At 34.7% G+C, this 21,497-nt stretch overlaps 1 protein-coding gene across 3 annotated transcripts in view; it reads left to right on the top strand.

The window, feature by feature from the left end:
• KIAA1328 (KIAA1328 ortholog) overlaps positions 1 to 21,497 on the top strand; it is a 260,802-nt gene that overhangs the window by 3,413 nt on the left and 235,892 nt on the right. The window contains exons 2-4 of one of the 3 annotated variants that reach the window (XM_019740831.2): positions 3,181 to 3,216; positions 3,891 to 4,033; positions 13,205 to 13,299. The exons of 1 other annotated variant lie outside the window; for it this stretch is intronic. In XM_019740831.2, the coding sequence (XP_019596390.2) occupies positions 3,181 to 3,216; positions 3,891 to 4,033; positions 13,205 to 13,299 (274 nt within the window). The remainder of the gene's footprint in view (positions 1 to 3,180; positions 3,217 to 3,890; positions 4,034 to 13,204; positions 13,300 to 21,497) is intronic. One more of the 3 variants, XM_019740832.2, reaches the window with a different exon arrangement.

Raw genomic sequence — 21,497 nt, 5'->3', positions numbered from 1 at the left:
ATATTTGGGTTTGTAAGATAATGAGATGGAAATAGATTACAAGTGATTAGAAAGTATAGGTTGGATGGAGGCAATTTCAGATATGTTTACTCTTATTTTTAAAAACGTTTGTTAAGGCCAGTTTATTTAGTGTTTTTTATATTGAAAAGAAATTTTAGCATGCATGTTGCTAATGAGTTTTATCTCCATTTTTAAATGAACTAAAGAAAAAAAAAACACTGAGGCTAGTTGGACACTGCCTCATAAAATTAAATACATTTTCATTCTTTCATAGATGGTTTACTATGAGCCAGTCATTCTTTGATGTTTGGAGACACAACATTGAACAAAACAAGATGAAAATCATCACCTGCTTGGTGCTTCCATTTTAGTGAGATGAGATGAGGCCATGACTAAGTAAAATATATTCTGTGTCTTATGATTACAGGTGCTATGCAGAAAAATAAAGTAGGAAAAGGGATCTTTTGTCTGTTATAATGCCAATACCATATCGTTTAATTATTATAGCTTTGTAATACAGTTTGAAATAGGACGTGGATGCCTCTAGCTTTGGTTTTTCTCAAGATTGTTTTGGCAATTCAAGGTCTTTTGAGATGCCATACAAATTGTAGGATTATTTATTCTATGTCTGTGAAAAATATTGGAATTTTTATAGGGATTGCATTGAATCTGTAGATGGTTTTGGGTAGTATGGACACTTTAAAAATTCTTCTAATCCGTGAACATGGAATATCTTTTCATTTATTTGTGTCTTCAATTTCTTGTATCAATGTCTTATAATTTTCACTGTACAGGTCTTTCACCTCCTTGGTTAAATATTTAATTATATGAGGCATTGTCCAAGGCATTTGTTCCCAGCTATTTTATTCCTTTTGATGCAGTTTTAAATGAGGTTGTTTTCTTAATTTCTCTGATAAGTTATTAGAGTATAACAATGGTGGCGACAGAGTCCCAGAGAGCAGTTTCCGGGCTCTTGGCCTCACGTGGAAAGGTGCTGGCTCGGGTAGTAGATGTAACTACTGTACATCAGCTGTAACTACTTGGCCATCAGTTGTAACCAGTTAGCCATTAGCCACTAATATAACTGCCGTGGCTACGCTAGGGGGTTGGTTGGTTGGTTGTCAGAGAAGAGGCAGGAGGATTGCGGCTCCTGCTTCCTGTGTCTCCAACCCAGCCGCCAGCGAGACTATAGTGGTGTGACTTCCCTATCTAAGGCTCCGTGGGTGTTCCTTTTTGACCTCACCATATCCTGCGTTCTTGTGCAGCGAGTGGGATCTGAGATTCTGCATTACAGCAAAGCAACAGATTTTTGTACATTGATTTTGTATCTTGCAACTTTACTGAATTTGTTCATTCTGTCTTTTGGTGGAGTCTTTGGGGTTTCCTATGTATAATATGCCATCTGCAAATGGAAGCTTGTGGAAAGTCTCTACAGTTGTGTTTCTCTTAAAGAAATAGAAAGCAAAGTTATTAGCTGATAGTAAGGATGGAGAAAGCAGTGTCAGGTTTGAGAAGAGAGGAAAAACTGTAGAATACTTGATGAGCCTTCAAATCAGGTGCAGCTAGCTGAGTGGGGTCCTCCGTGGGCTGGTCTCTTCCGGCTGTGAGGAGGCTCCTTTGTGAATGGTCTAAGGATGTGAGGTATGTTTTTCAGGGCTCAGTCATGTTAGTCTTTCCATAGATCGTCCTTGGAAAATATTCTGCAAATTTCATCATTATTCTAACTTCTAATTGAAGACAGTGCCATATGGAGCATGCCCTGAATCATCTTGGATTTTTTCTACCTGGGTTCTTTTTCCCATGTGTATATTTCCAACAGCAAATAATTGAACGTTTATTGAGCACTTACTGTGTGCTAGTCCCAAGGGATATAAAAATAAATCAGTTTTTGCTGTTAAAGAGCCTGCACAATTTCATTTTGTAAGGCTTTTTATAGATTGGATGTCAGCAAATTTAAAAATGATCTCTCTTCTCCTGTGTTAGTTGCTATCAGTTTCCTTGGAGCAATGGGGTCTAATTTTTTGTTTATCTGTTTTATGTGGCTCTTAAAATTTTCTAAGCTCCATCCCTGATATTTGAGGGAATTTAAAGTTTAGGGGTACTAGCTGTCAGCCAAAATCTTAAAGCTGTGATAGTGTATGTGCTGCTCTGGGGACCTGTTAGAAACCAGCTGGCAACTCAGACAGGACGCACCATCTTTGTATTCCTAAATTCCTGTAGGAATTCTATGCGTATCCAATCAGCATCTCCTGAAAAGACTCCATTACCAGGGTTGATCATGAGCTGAAATATATGGACGTTTTGAACATGTTATTAAATCTACTGTTTCACTGCAGCTTTTTCCCAGAAGGAAATAGTTAATGATTTGTCTGGAAATCTTAGGAAAAAAAACACATTTTATAAAAGAACAGAAAACTTTGGAATATTCTAGATCATTTGGAAAAAGTGATCAGGTCCTTCCTTCCTGCAAGTGTTCTCAAATTGTGGACATATCTGGATTTAGATATAGTTCTGAATAAAATTTTGTTTCTGGAAAGAAAGCTTTCCTATTGTATTGGTTTTCTTTCTGTAGCAGTATTATGATTTTAGCCTTCCTAAATTTCTCCTTTTGAAATTCAAAATATTGTAGTTCTTTTTGTCTGAAATTTCTTCCACTTTTTAAATAGTAGGACTTCATGGGACATTTTGTGAAGGCACTACAGAAGAATAAAAATTTCCTTTGTATTTACATGGTTGACTTGCCCTCAAACTGTTCTTCAAATCTAACGCTCATTTTGAAATTATTTATTCATGCCTAAAATAACTTGCTAGCTCTCTAGTAATAAGTAAACTGGAGCACTGAACTCCTTTGTTTAAAAAAGGAAAGGAAATGAAAGAAACCTAACAGCAGAATTTATAGTGTAGGATATCTCACTTGGGAATAAGCATGGTTAAAAGTTTTATGGTATAAGGCCTCCCAAAAATTTTACAAAATATGTAGTTCATACAAAGATGAACTTTAAAAGAATGTTTATTTTGCTACATTTAACTCAATTACTTTGCTTTCTGAGTTTTATTTTTTAAAGTTAGTTATAAATTCCCAGGTCAAAAGAAATTATTATAACAGAAGTACAGAACAGAACCAGCATTTGGATATTGGGTAATCTTTTCTAGTATTTTCCTTCATGTCCTCCTGTATAGTTTCTGATGAAGACCAATCAGTAGTATACGTTCCAGGTATGATTTTCTATGTTAATTTGGTAAGCTTCCTTTGCTTCTTAAGTGTTAGGAGAAAGATAAAAAACATTTGGACATCTCTGCAGGTATAACTGGATGAGGAACAGTTCATTAGAACCTAAAATTAAAAATATATATATTGGTATGACCCTATTAAGGTTCAAAATACTGCCTTATACTTCATTCATGTATTAAAGAGCAAGAGATACTTTTCTGATTTTTTATATTACAAATAATAGCCTAAATTTAATATTTCAAAGAAAAGTGTGAGAACTTCTTGATAAAGGGTTTATGCAATAGACTCTTTAAAGTTCACTGGTTATTTCAGATGAGCAGTAAAACTGAACTATTTAAGGTACCCCTATATTGTGAAAAATCAGATCTTTAATTTCTCCTAAGTTAGGGTATGTGTGGCATGTTGTAGTTTATTGGCTTTGATATGACTTATGACTGTTCAGGCATCTTTTAAAAATATTTCAACTGAATCTTTAATACATTCAAAACAATCTTTTCACAATTCATTTTTTATTAGGAAAGCTTTAAAATGAAGTTAGAGTTTTCCCTATCAGGTCTTGTAAAGTTGAGACTATCAGGGAAGAGGTTCATGGGGGGAGGGTTTGTTTAATAAAATGTGAACATATAATTTTGAAATCTTGTTTGATGGAAATCCTTAGGAATTTCTACAGAAGGAAATACCAAATCAAGACACAAGTCGATGAGCCCAAAAACTAATGTTAAACTTAAGACTTCCAGGGTGACTGCTGCTTCAGTCTCCGTGGAGTCGATGAAAGGTGCAGGAGATTCAGTAAATGAACAGGTTAGTAATTTCTTACTTTTTTTTTTTTTTTTTAATTCTCCAATCTTTATAAATGCTGACCAGTAACTGATTTTTCTGTGGTGACCAATAACTGATATATAGAGGGTGCCAAAAAAAATATATACACATTTTAAGAGAGGAAAAAACTGTATTAAAATTGTAATACAATGAATGACACTAGCATTCATCTGATTAATGCCATCTTTTGAGGGAACGTCATACTACATATTGCTACTGTAATTCAATTCAACTTCGAAAAGTAATACATAGATAACATCTCTTAAAATGTGTACTTTTTTTTTTTGCCAGCCCCGTATATGGGTGGAAGAGTCTTTGAAAGAACATTAGGTGATCTATAAGCATTCTGAAAAGATAGAGAGGATGATTGTAGGACGCTTTAATATGCGTGGTGTGAATATAAAGTGGTGTGCTCCAAAAATATCTGGGCTTGCTTTAAGCCTCAGTTAAGAAAATTTGTTATCTTGGTGTGTTTCAAAAGACCTACATTCTGATCTGTGTGGGGTTAGTAAATCAAATCGACAACTTTTTTACATTAGGCTTCTGTTACGATTTTCTTCATGTGAATTCGTGTTAATTGCTGATGGATAAATCCTTAAATATAAGAAAGATGTTTTTTTCAGGGCAGCCAGTTAGCTCAGTTGGATAGAGTGCGATGCTCATAACACCAGGGTTGCAGGTTCGATCCCCGCATGGGTCAGTGTGAGCTGTACCCTCCACAACTAGATTGAAACAACTACTTGACTTGGAGCTGATGGGTCCTGGAAAAACACGCTTAAAATAAATTAAAAAGTTAAAAAAAAAAGATGTTTTTATTTAAAAGAAAATAGCCTGCATTATTGTTGTTATTGTTATTTCCTTCACTTGGAAAACAATTTTATAAAGACTTCATTTTTATAGCTCAGTCATTGATTTCTCCTTCATGTTTGCCTCTGTAATAGTATCTATACATTCCTTTGACTGGTATGTTTTCTTACTTTTTGTTATATTTTGTCTTCCCAAGCAAAATTTAAGTCATGGTTTGGCAATTTATGACCTATAGGCCAAATCTGCTTGCCACCTGTTTTGTAAATAAAGTTTTATTAGAACACAGCCATACTTATTCTTTTAGTATCTGTGGCTTCTTTTGTGTTCATTGGCAGAGTGTTCAATGGCTACAGGGACTGCACGGCCACAAAGCCAAAATGTTTACTGTTGAACACTTTATAGAAAAAGTTTTTAAATGCTTGGCTTATGTTCTTGAGGAATTTCCAGTATCTAGTTGTTACTAATTATTATGTTGAGTAGTGTACAGGATTTAGCTGTAGGCCAACTTGTGTTACTTGTATCCCCAATGTGCTCACTTCGCACTAGGATGTGAATAGTTGAATTTGCAAGTTCTTATTAGAAATTGAAGTTTTTTTATGTAATTGTTTTATATTCAACTATAGCCTTCTTTTGTGTTAAGTCCATACTTTTTTATGATTCTATTGGTTTATTAGCTATAATTCCTTGTTGGGCCTTTTCACTGCTTTGGGGATTATAGTATACATCTTTAATTTATCACAGAGTATTTTCAAGTGTTATTTTCTCACTTCACCTGTAATTTAAGTATCATTCAACCGTGTAAATCCTGACTTTTGTGATATTGTCGTACATTTTACTTCTATACATGAACCCCCAAATATATTTTTATTATTTTGTTTTAAATAGTCAACTGTCATTGATTTTCAAATTGAGATATATTTCACATATGTTTATTCTTTTCAGTATATAGTTTATTGGGTTTTTGTATATTCACAGAATTGTGGATCCATAACCACGGTCTAATTCCAGAACATTTTCATCACCCCAGAAAGAAACTCCGTATTTATTAGCAATCACTCCCCATTCCCCAGTCATCTCAGCCCACTTTTAGTCTGTATAGATTTGTCTATTCTGGACATTTCATATAAATGGAATTTTATAATATGTGGCCTTTGGTGACTGGCTTCTTTTGCTTAGTGTAATGATTTCAAGGTTTCATCTATGTTGTATCACGTATTATTATTTCATTCCTGAATGAAATATACATTTTGTTTATCCATTTATCAGTTGAAGAACATTTGAGCCATCATACTTTTTTGGCTGTTTTGAATAATAATATTGCTATGAACATTGATGTACAAGTTTAAACAAATAATATGTATAATATGATATATATAAGATATATGTGTTTCCAGTTTCCTTGGGTATATAAACCTAGAAGTAGAATTGCTGAGTCATATAGTAATTGTGTTTAATCTTTTGACAAACTGCCAAAGTGGCTACATCTTTCTTATTCCCTCCAGCAATGGATGAGGATTACAGTTTCTCCACGTACTTGGCAGCACTTATATTCATCTTTTTACTATAACCTTCATAGCGAGTATGAAGTGGTATATCACTGTGGTTTTGATTTGTATTTCCCTAATGACTAATAATGACGAGCATCTTTTTACAAAAGTGCCACTTGGCCATTTGTACATGTTCCTTAGAGAAAGGATCTACTCAGATCCTTTTCAATTGGATTGTCTTCTTGTTGCATTGTAAGAGTTCTTTATAGATTCCATCTATAAGTCCCTTAGGAGATAGATGATTTGAAAATATTTTCTTCTATACTGTGCATTGTCTTTTCACTTCTTGTTAGTGTCTTTTGTAGCACAATAGTTTTTATTTTGATGAAGTCCAGTATATCTGTTTTTTTCTTTTGTTGCCTATGCTTTGCTGTCATATCTAAAGAAATCACTGGCTAATCCAAAGTCTCAAAGATTTACATCAATATTTTCTTCCAAGAGTTTTATGTTTTTAGATATTACATTATTACATTTGATCCATTTTGATTTAATTTTTATATATGGTGTGGGTAGTGACCCAACTTCATTGTTTTGCATGTGCCTACCTGATTGTCCCAGCATCATTTGTTGAAAAGACTTCTTTTCCCTTTGATTGTCATGGCACCCTTATTAAAAAATCTGTTGACCATATATTATGCTAAGCAAAATCAGTCACACTGAAAAAGACAAATACCACATTATCTCTCTTATATGTGGAATCTAAAGAACAAAATAAATGACCAAACAAAATAAACCGACTCATACATAGAACAAACTGATGGTTGCCAGAGGGGAGGGAATTTGGGGAACTGGATGAAAAAGGTGAAGGGATTAAGTACAAACTGGTCGTTACAAAATAGTCGTGGGGATATAAAGTATAGCATGGAGAATATAGTCAATAATATTGTAATAAGTATAGTGCCTGGTGGGTACTAGACTAATGGGGGAGGAGAATCACGGCATAAATTATGTAAATATCTAACCACTATGCTGTGCCCCTGAAACTAATATAAAATAATACTGAATGTCAACTGTAACTGAAACAAGTAAATAATTTTTAAAAACTAAAAAAAAATTTAAAAGTTTTAAAAAATCTTTTGCCATAAATGTAAGCATTTACTTGTGGCTTCTCAGTTCTATTCCATTGGTCTGTATTTTTCCTTTTATGCCAGTACCATGCTGTCTTAATTACTGTAGCTTTGCAGTAAGTTTTGGAATCAGGAAGTGTAAGTCCTCCAACTTTGTTTTTCCTTCTCAAGGTTGTTTTGGCTATTCTGGGTCTCTTGCATTTCCATACGACTTGTAGACTTAGCTTGCTAATTTCTGCACAAAGATCAGCTGGGATTTTGATAGAGATTACAGTGAATCTTTGGATCAATTTGGAGAGTACTTTCAACTTAATAATATTAAGTCTTCCAGTCCTTGAATATAATGCATAAGATGTCTTTCCATTTATATAGGTCTTTAATTTCTTTCCAGAAATGTTTTGTAGTTTTCGGTGTACATATCTTATACTGCTTTGTTAAATTTATTTTAGGTATTAAGTATTTGTACTTTTTGATGCTATCATAAATGGAGTTATTATTTTCTTAATTTCATTTTTGGATTGTTCACTTTTAGTTTATAGAGATACAGTTGATTTTAGTCTGTTGATACTGTATCTTTCAACCTTCTAAATTTACTTATTCTAATCTAATAGTTTTTTGGTGAATTCCTTACAATATTCTATACTCGTATATAAATTCTTGCCATCTGTAAACAGAGATAGTTTTACATTATCCTTTCCAATTTGGACTCCTTTTATTTCCATTGTTTTTTAAAGAGGTTTAACAAATGCTACAAATGTGTTTTAAATTTACCCATCTAGTTACCATTTCTGCTGGTTTTCATTTGATATCACTGATAATATTTTCCATTTGCCCAAAGTACTTCCTTTACATTATTACAGCTCAGGTATGTTGACAATGAATTTTTTCAGCTTTTGTGTGCCTGAAAAAGTCTTTATTTCACTTTTATTTTTGAAAGCTATTTTTACTGGTTATAGAATTCTACATTTATAGTATTTTTCTTTCCGTACTTTAATAATGACACGTCACTGTTGCCTGGCTTGCATTGTTTTTGAGGAGAAGTCTGCTGTCATCCTTATTTTTATTCCTCTGTATTTAATATGTGTAAGTTTAAACTCTGGCTACTTTTCAGATTTTCTTTTGTCACCAGTTTTAAGCAATTTGATTATACTATGCCTTGGACTGGTTTTTGAAATGTCTCTTTTGCATGGGGTTTGTTGAGCTTTTTAAATCTGTGGGAAATTTTTCAGCCATTATGCTTCATATATTTTTGTATCCCCTCTCCTCTATTTTGATGACTTCAATTACACAAATATTAGGCCACTTGAAGTTATCGCACAGATCTCTAATCCTCTGTTCGTTTTTTTCTTCACTTTTTTTGTGTTTCTGTGTTTATCTGTGGATAGTTTGTATTGCTGTGTCTTCAGATTCATTAATCATCTTCTGCAATGTCTAATCTGTCACTGCATTTTTCATATAAAACAATGTAGTTTTTCACTCTAGGAGTTCAGTTTGGATCTTTTTTTTTTTTTTTTTTATGTATTCCATGTCTGTACTTAACAAGCTCAGTCTGTTAGCTTCTGAAACATATGGAATATAGTTATAATAACTTTTTAAAGGTTCTTGTTTATAATTCTGTCATCCGAGTCACTTATAGCTAAACTTAGATTGAGTAATTTTTCTCCTAATTATGGATTGTATTTTCCTGCTTCTTTGCCTGCCTGGTTTTTTATTGTATGCCACCAGCTAGTGTGAATTTTACCTTTTTTGAGTTTCAGATATTTTTGTATTTCTATAAATAATCTTGAGCTTTCTCCTGGGACAGCATTAAGTTGTTTGATCTTTTCAAAGCTTATTTTTAAGCTTTTAAAGGTGACACCAGAGCAACTTTTAGTATAGGGCTAATTTTGCCCACTATAGGCAGTGCTCTTCTGAATACTACTCTTGATACCCCTTGAGTTACAAGGTTTTTTGACTCTGGCTAGTAGGAACATGGACTGTTCCTGGCACTGTATTAGCTACAGAGATTATTTCCACTGTTCATTTTGGGTTGTTCTTTCCCTGGCTTTGTGGTAGCTCATAAACATGTTATGGTTAGTACTCAGTTTTTGACTTGCAGGGGACACTCTCTAGATCTCTGGAGCTCTCTTTTTGTGTAACTATCCTCTCCATTACTATGCCTCGCAAACTCTAGACACCTTGGTTTTCTGGGACTCTCACCTCTATCTTCTCAACTTGGGGAGACTGCTGGAGTGCCTCTGGGTTTCCCTGTTTGACCTCTGAACACTGTCCTTAGGCAGTTGGTAGGATAATTGTATGTCTCACCTTATTTGGTTCCTCTCTTTCAATGATCACTGTCCTGTGCTGTCTAATGTTTGAAAACTGTTGTTTTGTATATTTTGTCAGGTTTTTTGGTTGGTTTAGGCAGTGCGGTAAATCTAGTCCCCACTAGTCCTTCTTGACTAGATATGGAAGTCCCAGATTGTGTGTGTGTGTGTGTGTGTGTGTGTGTGTGCACATATTTTTCTCAAAATGGCAATTACGTCAGTTCAAGTCTTCTGGGAAGTAGACACTGAGATGGAATTAGAAATGGAAGAGATTTAATGGAGGAAAAGCCTCTAAAGGATAAAGAGTAAAATGAGCAGGGATAGGCAAAGAGAGCCTTAAGATTTCACTTAGGTCTGGCATCTGTGAGGAGAAAGAAAGAAGAAAGATTGACTAAGACGAGCCTCAGACTGGAAGACAGTCTGAGGCAGTGCCTGTCAGGTGAATGGGGAACTCCAGACCAAATATTGTTCTTAAGGATGTTCCAGCAGCAGAAATGACCCTGTTCTGGCGTCTCTGCTATTCCCAGCCATTGACATTGGCATGAACACTGCAGTGGCTCCTAAACATAGGGCAGCAAAGTGAGTCTGTTAGCTAACTGCACTCTCCAGAAGGTTCTCTCTCTCCATTAGAAGCCACGTGTTTTACTTTTCACAGTTAAATCCATTACTCAAGAATTAATATGTATATGATGTTAAGTAGGGTCATGGTTCTTTTTTCTATACTGATAGTCTATTGGTCTACCACCATTTATTGAGAAGACCATTCTTTGCACCATTGAATTGCAGTGATGCCATTGTAAATCGGTCCTTCCCTTATTATATCATCTTCTTTGGTAATTCCTATCCTCAATTTTGTGTTTATCAATGTGTTTTTCTATGTTAGTGTTTGACAGACTTTTTCTGTAAAGGGCCAGATAGTAAGTACTTTAGCCTTTTCTATGACACACTATAGAATGGCATATAATAAAGAGAGGGAAATGAAATTCATGTATTCTAAAGTTCTTTTAGACGGTGTCTGTCGCAAGTACTTGTGTGTGTGTGTGTGTGTGTGTGTGTGAATGTGTGAATGAATGTGCATGGCTGTTTTTTAATAAGCCTTTATTAAAAAAAAGACAACCACAAAAAACAGGCAGTTGGCCAAATTTGGCTTGTAGCTGTAGTTTATCAACCACTGTTGTATAAAAAATATTTGTTTTTTTAAAGAATATTTCATCTTAAAGAATATTTAATTTAATTTGGAACCTTATAGAAATGAGCTCATACTTTGTGTATTGTGTTCATGAGATTTATTTATGCTGTCTATAGTTACGTTTCTTTATTTTTTCACTGATAATTCAATGCGGGTTTAGTCAGTTATTTTAACTGAAAATATTTAACATAAAGACTTGTTAAATTGGTGCTGGAGACTGACAAGTCACACAAGGCACACACATAGAACTGCAAGAAACAGCTACCATTTTTAGGGCCAAGAGAACAGATGGAACAGTTGGAATTATTACAATTTAGAAGTTTTGAGGAGGAGCCCATCAGAGCTGGAACTTGGACCTCTGATGATGGGGAACCAGCCTGACTGGTACTGCTGTCCCTGAGGAGACATGATAAAGGCTGGTTCTGTGAAGAAGGAAAAATTGCACCCTGGAGTCAGCTGTTCTTGCCAGGGATGACAGTGATCGGAACAGGAAGCAAATAGGAAGGAACGTGTCCTTTCTTCCTGTAACAACCCCTAACCCTCTAGTTCTTCCTGTTGGCAGAGTTTAACAGATAGCCATGTGGTAAAGAAGAATTGAGATTTCCAGAGGCTCAGCCTCAGCAGCAGGAAGCAGAGCATGGCAGGGTAGGTTTGAAGATGAAAGTCAGTAGCATTACAACCTATGGAATTCATCATATAAGTACACCACAGTTTAACCATTCTCTAGTTGATAAAACCTGATTCTCAGCTTTTTGTTGTTCAACACAATGTTGCTAAAACTCTTGCCTATGTGCAAGAGTTCCTCTTGTTTGTTCTTTTTCACTGCACCACTACTGAAATGTCTATTGATGGGCTATCAGCAGCTTCTCCCATTGCCAAATCCAGTGACTGCTTTCCACATTCTGTTTAGCTTTTTGAATCATTAGCACTGTTAAGTCCACACTCTCCTTGAAACTTTTTCTATCTTTTCTCCCACAATTTTACATGCTTCTGATTCCCCTCTTGTCCTTTCAAATGCAAAATTATTTTCTTGTATTTGTAGATGATTTTCAAAAACTATTTTTTCTTAACTTTAAGGAAAAATTTAAAACATAGAAATGTATAAAGAAAATAATAAAAATCTAAACATCCTCCATAATATAATGGCTAAATTTTAAATCTTTGTTTTTCTCTGACTTGAGGGCCAGATCGACATTTCCAATTTCCTGCCTAAACATTTCCACATGAATGTCCTCCTGGCATCTTAAATTGACCATTTCAAAAACCAAACTTATTTTCTTACCATGTCCTCTTTCCCATTTCCTTTTATCCCCTCTCTTTCCCATCTTTGGCTCTCAGTATTTTCAGGATTCATTTTAAGGGCCTTAGATTATTCTTGACTACCAGAAGTAGTTGGACTGACCTATTTTGTGGTTAGAGAAATGGCAAGGATCACAGTTCCTTCCCTTTACATGTTTCCTCCGGTTCCCTTGTGATTCTCTGCGTTGCATGGCTTTAAAGATGCCTCTTAATGATGTTCAAGTACTGGGAGAATTTTATGTAGCACAAGAGACAGGGTGATACAGTGGTTGAAGCACAGACTCTGGGACCTATCCTTGACTCTTGATCCTGCTGTTTAACTGCTATAATCCCAGGCAAGATACATACCCTCACCTTAAAATAACAATAATACCTACCTAATAGCATGTTGTGAAAATGAAATGGATTAATAAGTGTAATGTACTTAGAATATTCCTGGCATTCAGTAAGCGCTAGATATAAGTGTTAGCTTTTATTATTATTGCTTTTTGGTCTAGTACCCTTTGGAATGACCTTCAGGGTATATTGAGAGGTTAGAAACAGGTCCATGTGTTGTAAGCCTCGGTATACTTCTAAGCAGCCTAGGGGGTTGTGGTGTAGGACAGATTCTCAGTATCTTCCATTAAGTGTTTGTTTCGGTGACATTTACCAAGGCAAAGTTGTTTCTTTAATATTCTGTAGTATTTAAGCAAGAACATTTCTGCCTTTGAATTATTTCTGTCTGCTTTTCTATATAAATTTCATGATGTCCCCTGGTGGACAGAAGTGTCTTAGCCTGTTTTGAGTTCACAGTTTTAGATGAAACAGGCAAGTAGTGTTTCCACAAGATAAAAGATATCTAAGAAATTTTACTTCCTGTGCTTATTTTAATAGATTTCTTGAAAAGTCTTAAAAATTGTTTTCAGCAAAAGTTAACCAAAAGGTTTTCTCTGTTTTAGAATTTCTGTCAGGGAGGAATAAAGAGTGCATCACTGAAGGATTTATGTCTTGAAGACAAAAGACGCATTGCAAATTTAATTAAAGAACTGGCCAGGTAAGACAAAACCTTATATGAAATACATTATTATGTAAGAGAGATAATTCAAGAACTTCAGAACACATGAATTTCACTTTCTTCTTGATTATATGCCATTCTATAGTGTGTCATAATTTGTATGTCTATATACATTTTATTTCAATGTAATATAATTATTTTTGTATTATTTTGAAATAATTTTAGGCTTATAGAAAAGTTGCAAAAATAGTACAGTATTGAGGGGCTGTAAAGTGGGGAATGACTGCTAATGAGTACAAGGTTTCTATTTGGGAGGATGAAAATGTTCTAAAATTAGATTACGGTGATGTTTGCGGAACTCTATACTAAAAGCCATTGAATTGTGCACTGTTATGGTTGAACCTTATTATATATAAATTATTCTCGATAAAGCTCTTAAAAATAGTACGGAGGGTTATCATACCTTTCACCTAGCTTTCTCTAAATTTAACACCCTGAGTGACCGTAGTGCAATTATCAAAATTTAACATTGGCATAATAGAATTAATTAACTACAGAGTATTCAGATTTCATCATTTTTTCTACTGATTTTCTTTCATTAATATATTTTTTTTCTGTTCCAATATCACATTTTGTATTCAGTTTTAATGTTTCCTTAGTCTCTTCCCAGGTGTGGCAGTTCCTTAGTCTTTCCTTGCCTTCCATGACTTTGACACTTTTAAAGAGTAGTGGTCAGATATTTTGTAGTATTTCTTTCAATTTGGGTTTTCCTCATGCTTTCTCATGATTATATTGCATTATGATATATCAGGGGATGTGTGATGTCGATATGTCACTTCTGGTGGTTTTAACTATGGTCACTTGTTTAATGTAGAGTGTGCTAGGTTTATCCCCTGAAAAGTTACATTTTTCTGTGTAATTTATGACTATCTGGAGGGGGTTCATGCGAACTATTCAAATACACTGTTTTCCCTGAAACTTTTACCCACTATTCTAAGGATTGTGTCCATCAAAGGAACTTGCCTGCAACAACTTATTAATGTTGTGTTCTAATGGTTACTTTATGCGTCCCCTATTTGTTTTGCATTTATTAATTGGAATTATTGTTTAAGGATGAGCGGTCCCTTCTGCCCTATTTATTTTTGTTTATTTACTTATTTATTTCAGTTTTTTTAAATGTATCAGCTCATAGACATTTATTCTAATCCAGGACTCACAAAAACAAAAATAAGAGTAACAAGGTGATACATTAAAAAAAAACTTTTTATTTTGAAGTAACTGTAGATTTACCTACAGCAGGAAGAAATAATACCAAGAGAGAGCCCAAGTACCTTTATCCAGTTTTCACCAATGGTAATATTTTGATTAACTGTAGTGCAATAGCACAGGCAGGAAGTTGACATTGATAGAATTCATCAACCTTGTACAGATTTCACATGCATTTATTTGTGTGTATATTTAGTTCTGCACAGTTTTATTGCATGTGTAGATTTGTGTACCATCACCACAGATGAGATACAAAATATTTCTGTTACAAGGATCACTTGCCCTGTCCTTTTATACACATAGCTACTACTTTTCCTACTCGCTTCCTTAATCGCAAGCAACCACTAATCTGTTCTCCATCTCTATAATTTTGTCATACAGTATGTAATCTTTTGAGATGGGCTTTTTTTTTTTTTTTCCATTCAGCATAATTCTTTTTAGATCCTTCCAACTTGTTGCATGGATCAGTAGTTTGTTCACTTCATTGCTGAATAGGATTCCATGGTATGGATGTACCACAGTTTATTTAACCATTCACCGGTTTAAAGATATTTGAATTGTTTCCAGTTTTTGACTGTTATAAATGAAACTGTTATGAACATTCATATATGGGTTTTTGTGTGAACATAACATTTTCATTTCTTTCAGATATAGTGTCATAAATGCATGTTTAGTTTTGTAAGAAACTACTGAGCTGTTTTTGAAAGTGGTACTTTACGTTCCCACCAGAAATACAAGGGGTCCTCTGCATTCTTGCCAACATTTGTTATAATTATTTTTTATTTTAAACATTGATAGTTATTTAGTGTTCTCTCATGATTTTAATTTACATTTCTGTAAAGGCCAGTGATGTTGGATATTGTTTCATATGTTTTTTTGCCATCCTTATCTTCTTCAGTGAAATGTCTGTTCATTGTTTTTGCCCATTTCCTATTGTAATGTTTTATTAATTCTTGAGTTCTGAGAGTTCTTTATGTTTTATATACAAATACTTCGTTGGATACATAGTTTGCAAATACTTAGTCTGCAGTTTGCATTTTCATCCCCTTCACAATACCTTTCATAGAGCAAAAGTTTTAAATTTTGATTAGGTCCAGTTTATCAATTTTTTTCATTTTATGCATTGTGCTTTTATTGTCAAGTCTAAGAACTCTTTGCATAGCCTTAGTATCTAAAGACTTGTTTTTGTCCTAAAAGTTTTATAGTTTTACGTTTAAGTCCATTTTGAGTTAATTTTAGTATAAGGTATGAGGTTTGGGTTGAGGTTCCTTTTTTTCTTTTCTTTTTTTTTTTTTTTTGGCTTACTGATGTCCAATTGGTCCAGAACCATTTTTTGAAATATTTCTTGCACCTTTGTCAGAAATCAGTTGGGCGTATTTGCATGTGTCTCTTTCTAAGTTCTTGTTTCTAATCCATTGATCTATATGTCTATTCTTCTGCCAACTGTCTTGATTACTGTAGGTATATAGTAAGCCTTAATATTGGGTAGTGTGATTCTTTCCACTGTATTATTTTTAAAAATAAAAATTATTTTAACTCTTCTAGTCCTGTACCTTTCTGTAATAATTTTAGAATAAGATTGTCAGTGTCTACAGAAAACCTTGCTGGTGTTTTAATACTTATTACGTTAAAAATATAGATTAGTTTTGGGAAGAATTGACAACTGTGTTAAGTCTTCTAATCCATGAATACAGAATGTCTCTCCATTTATTTAGATCTTTGATTTCATGCATCAGTATTTTGTAATTTTCAGGATATAGATTCCATACTGTTTTCTCATATTTATTTCTAAATATTTAATTTTCTTTGGAGCAATTGTAAATTGGTATCGTGTTACAAATTTTAGTTTCACATTTGTCGTTTCATGTTTGTTTGTTGTTGAACTGTGATTGAATGTTGTGTGTTTATCCTGATTCCTGCAGCTTTACTATACTTGCTTAATGGTTCTAGGAGATTTACAGTTGAATCCTTGGAACAATGACTATCATGTTATTTGCAAACAGAGAGTTTTATTACTTCCCAATGCATATGATTTTTATTTATTTATTTATTTATTTTTGCTTTATGGTGCTAAGACTCACAGTGCTATGTGAATACGAGTGAGTGGTTAAAGAGGATATCCTCACTGTGTTCTTGATTTTATGTGGAAAGCATTCAGTCTACCATTATTAAGTATGATATTAGCTGCAGATTTTTTAATAGATGCTGTTTATAAAGTTGAGAAAGTTTCTTTATATTCCTAGTTTTAGAAGTGTTTTTGTTGTGGTTGTGTGTTAGATTTTGTCAAATCGTTTTTGTGCCTTAATTAAATGATTACATGCGTTTTCTTCTTTAGTTATTGATATGGTAGATTATATTAATTGATTTCTGAATGTTGAATCTGCTTTTCATACCTGTAATAAATCTCAGTTCTTATCATTGTTTTTATACATCCAATTTTGATTTTCTGTTATTTTTGTTTGGAATTTTTACATCAAAGTTCATGAGAGGTATTGAACTGTAGGTTTTTGTTGTTGTTTTTTACTGTCTTAGTCTGGTTTTAGTATCATGGTAATACTACCCTTATAAAATGAGTTAGGAAATGTCCTCTTTTGTTTTGCAGAAGAAATTGTATAAAACTGATTAATTCCTTTTAAAATGTTTAATAGAATTCTCCAGTGAAATCATCTGGGCCTGGAGATTGCTTTTTAAAGAGCTTTTTAATTACAAATTCAGTTTCTTTAATGGTTACGAAATTATTCAAGTTATCTATTTTGTCTTGGTTGAGTTTTGGGAGTTTGTTGGTTTTGAGAATTGTTCCGTTTTTCTGAAGTGTCAAATTTATGAACATAAAGTCCATGGTATTTATTCACTTATCTTTTTAATGACTGCAGCATCTGTCGTACTTTACTTGTAATATTATTGATTTGCACCTTCTCTTTTTATTTTCGTCAGTCTTGTTAGGTTTATCAGTTTTACCGATTTTTTTCAAAGAACCAGCTTTTTGTTTTATTGATTTTTCTCTATTTTTTCTGTTTTCAATTTCATTGATTTTTGCTCTTATCTCTGTCATTTCCTTTCTTCAATTGCTTCCAATTTATTTTGTTCCTTTTTTGGTTTCTCAAAGTAAGAACTTAGAGACAATTCCTCTTTTAATGTAAGCATTTAGTGCTATAAACTTCCTTCTCATTACTGCTTTCAATGCATCTCACATATTTTGATTTGTTGTATTTTGATTTTCATTCAGTTTTGTGTATTTTTTAAAATTTTCTTTGAGACTTTCCCTTTGACACATGGATTATTGAGAATTTTGACATATATAATTTCCAAGTGTTTGGAGATTTTCCTCTTGTCTTTTTCTTAATTGATTTCTAGTTTGGGTCCATTATGGTCAGAGAACAATTTTTACTTTTTTTTTTGAGGTTTGTTTTATGTCCTAAGGTATAGTTAATCTTGGTGAATGTTCATGAGTGCTTGAAAAAATTGTTTATAATTGTAACTCTCCTGGCTGACATTGAGAAATGTGGTTTATATTATCTTTAATATATTTACATTTTATTTAATCATCCTGTATGTAACTAGTCCTCCATTTCTGCTGCTACTTCCTCTACTGCACAGAAGCCATCCTGATCCTGCCGGAACTCTTGACTCCCTATTTCAGTCCACCAGTCTCCCCGCCACCCCCACCCCCCACCCCATGGATGCCCTCTTCTCCCTGCTTGTATTCCAGCACACCAGTCTAGGCCATACTCTGCCCAAATGCCCTCTTCACTCCACTCTGCTTCCGACTCGTCATGTTGGGCCCTCCCCACTACTTGGGAGTCCTCTTTCCTCTGCTTAGGCTTGGAGGCCACACACCAGGCCACCCCTTTACAGTGCTGTCCTCCTTACCTTTCTCTGGCTCTCACCTCCACATGCTGCTCCTCTCCCTCGGGTGGATTCCCTCTTCACTCGCCTTAGGCGCTGACCTTCCACCAGCCTGCCCCTTCCTGAGGATAACCCTGCTCACTTTGCATGGGCCCTGAAACAAAACACAGAGTTGCCCCCTGAGTGTGTGTCGTCCTCATCCTCCTTGGGCTCTGATCACCTGCTTCAGGTTAGCCCTTTGTGTGGATGCTCTCAGCACTCTCTGTGGACTCATCTACACCAGCTCCCACTCCCGACCCTTGCATAGACCCCTCCTCATTGTCCTTGCGCTCCGAGTCTCCATGCTGGGTCACTCCCATACCTTTGCAAGGATACCCATGGAGATCAAGGCTCTGATACCCAAGCTGGGCTCCTCCTCCACATGGATGCTCTTCTCGCTCTGACACGTGTGCCAGCCTACTTCCATGCATTGATGCCCTTCTCAGCCTGCGTGGCTGCTGACATCCCACTTGGCAAACCTTCTGTTCACATGTCCTCTTCATCGGACTCTGCCCCAGTCATGTAAAATAAGACAAAAATTCTGCTGCTTTTGTGTTCTGCACACTTGGCCTGGTACATGGCTTTTTAAACTAACAGACTTTTTTTTTTTAAAGATTTTATTGGGGAAGGGGAACAGAATTTAATTGGGGAACAGTGTGTATTTCTGGGACTTTTCCAAGTCAAGTTGTCCTTTCAGTCTTAGTTGTGGAGGGTGCAGCTCAGCTCCAGGTCCAGGGAAGGGGGCGGAGCCCACCATCCCTTGTGGGAGTCCAGGAGTCAAACCGACAGCCTTGTGGTTGAGAGCCCGCGCTCCAACCAACTGAGCCATCTGGCCACCCGGGAGCTGAGCGGCAGCTCATTGACTTCATACTAGTTGTGGAGGGAGCAGCTCGTTGGCCCATGAGGGATTCGAACCGGCAGCCCTGTTGCCCAGACCTCGTGCTCTAACCAACTGAGCCACCCGTCCACTCCTAAACTAACAGTCTTTTGGTCATATAGAGAATAATGAAAAAATATTATAGAGGATTATTAGGAGGCTGAAGTTTTAAAATTGTTTTCATTCATGTCTTTTCAGTGAAAATTAGGTTGAAGATTAAAGATCGTTTCAACTATGATAAAGGTTACACCAAATGGGGAAAGTGTCAGAAGATTTAGAAAATTAGAAAACCTTGTGTGTTCCTATGAGATAGTCAAGTGTAGCATACTTAAAGCATTCAGCTGTTCTGCAGATTCACCAACATTATTAAAGGGGAGAAGTTACAAAGAGTGCTTAGCAACCCACACTGACCATTAACAAGCATATTTTCAGAATGCAATATTCAGTAGCTCTCAGCACAACATACAAAACAAATAGCATGTTTTTCAATTATAGAATGACATGCAATATAAAAGCAAAGTCAAAACTATAGCTTATTTTTAATGGTGCATTTGAGGTGAAAAGCATTCTTACAAAAGCATAGCCTTTTTTTTAAATAAAAGCACGGCCTTAGCTTTAACAGTGTTAGTGGGAAACCTGTACATGTCCAAAACCCCAAGGCTGACTTACCTGTATCTTTGAGGGATCCATCGCAAATCTAGCTGTGAGATCCTTTTCAGTCAGTATTTTTACTGGTACAGTGTATGAAAGAATCAAAAAGATACCTATAGGATTTATTGATATTTCTAAGTGAGAATAAATGTTAATAGAAGATATAAATAAACTTTAGAATTGGCATAATAGGTTGTAAAATGGATTCATTCAAACAGGATAAAAGACAGTAGTGACAAGTACAGGTATGATGTGCTTAAGGGTAAAAATAATTTAGAAATTCATTTCAGAGAAAGACTTACTGGTTAGGCCCAGTACATCAAAGGGGAAAAAAAAGCATAGTTCACAGTTAAATTTAACCAGAACATGAGCAAGCAATATTGTGCTATTTAACCAGAAAACAACAACAACAAAAACAGGTGTAAGTGTTTAATAATTTGTAGATGCCTCCTTAGTAATCTCTATATGCTCAGGGAACTTTTTCACTTGTGTTAACTACATTAATAAACGAGTAAAATACAAATACAAATTAATAGGCTAATGGAGAATAGATACCACAAAGATAAATTAAGAATTTTATGAATTATTTAGCTTGTGGAAGCGAGTATAAGAGATGACTTGATATATGGGTTTTACGTTAATGAGGGCATTTTCCTGAGGTGTCCAGCATTGATTTACATTTGCAGAAGAATAAGTGGAATATTGATTGATCTTTCTCGAAGGCAAGGATAGAGAGATTCTTTTTGTTCAAGATTGCTGAATTAAGTGACCTCAGAAAGTCTTTTACAGTAAAATAATGAATTGTTTGCATAGTTGGGAAAAGCAATGTCGTTTATGGGGACTTGAAAAATGATTGGCTTTGCAAAATATTATAGTTTGTGCTGAAAGATGGTGACTTCTTTATATATGCATTTGCATGTTTTTTACTGAGACTTTTTAAGATGGGGAGGGACACCTAGACTAATAAACAAAATGCACTATAGCTTAGTCTTTAAAGGAAAAAAAAGTTTTAGAAATCTTGGCCACATTGCAGTTTTTTATTTATATGAGCCATGTTCTAAGAAGCCTAAAAAAAAAAATCTCCACTATTTCATGTCCTAAGCCCACACTGTCAAATAATGCATGGTTCCCCAGTGAATATTTGTGCACTAGCTCATTTGACGACAGCGTTCTTTTTTAGACTCAGATACTCTGATTTTTCCCAGAGGACAGTTTGCTGTTTGTACTTGACATTTCTCAGAAGAAAAATAGAAAGTGTAACACCGTTAGTTTTCCTTTGTAAAATGAGTAGATCATTATTATTTTATATTTATTCTGGTCTTTTATTTTTTTTAACTAATCGTAACTTGTTTGTCGTAATTAAATGTACATTTCAGTACAATAAAAAATTAAGACTAATTTTTCAGTGACTCAGTTTTTTGTCTTCCCATTTGAAGCCTTTGTGGATTTTTTTTTTACAAATAGTATTTATAATGGGTTATATAGTAAATTTCAAGAAAAAATAAGAAATTTTTAACTTGTTTTAGGTGAAAGACAGTCTCTGAACTTTAGTGTATTT

Source organism: Rhinolophus sinicus, linkage group LG09, assembly GCF_036562045.2.
Source record: "Rhinolophus sinicus isolate RSC01 linkage group LG09, ASM3656204v1, whole genome shotgun sequence".
NCBI classification, from domain to species: domain Eukaryota; kingdom Metazoa; phylum Chordata; class Mammalia; order Chiroptera; family Rhinolophidae; genus Rhinolophus; species Rhinolophus sinicus.
This window is presented reverse-complemented; position numbering and strand designations above follow the sequence as displayed.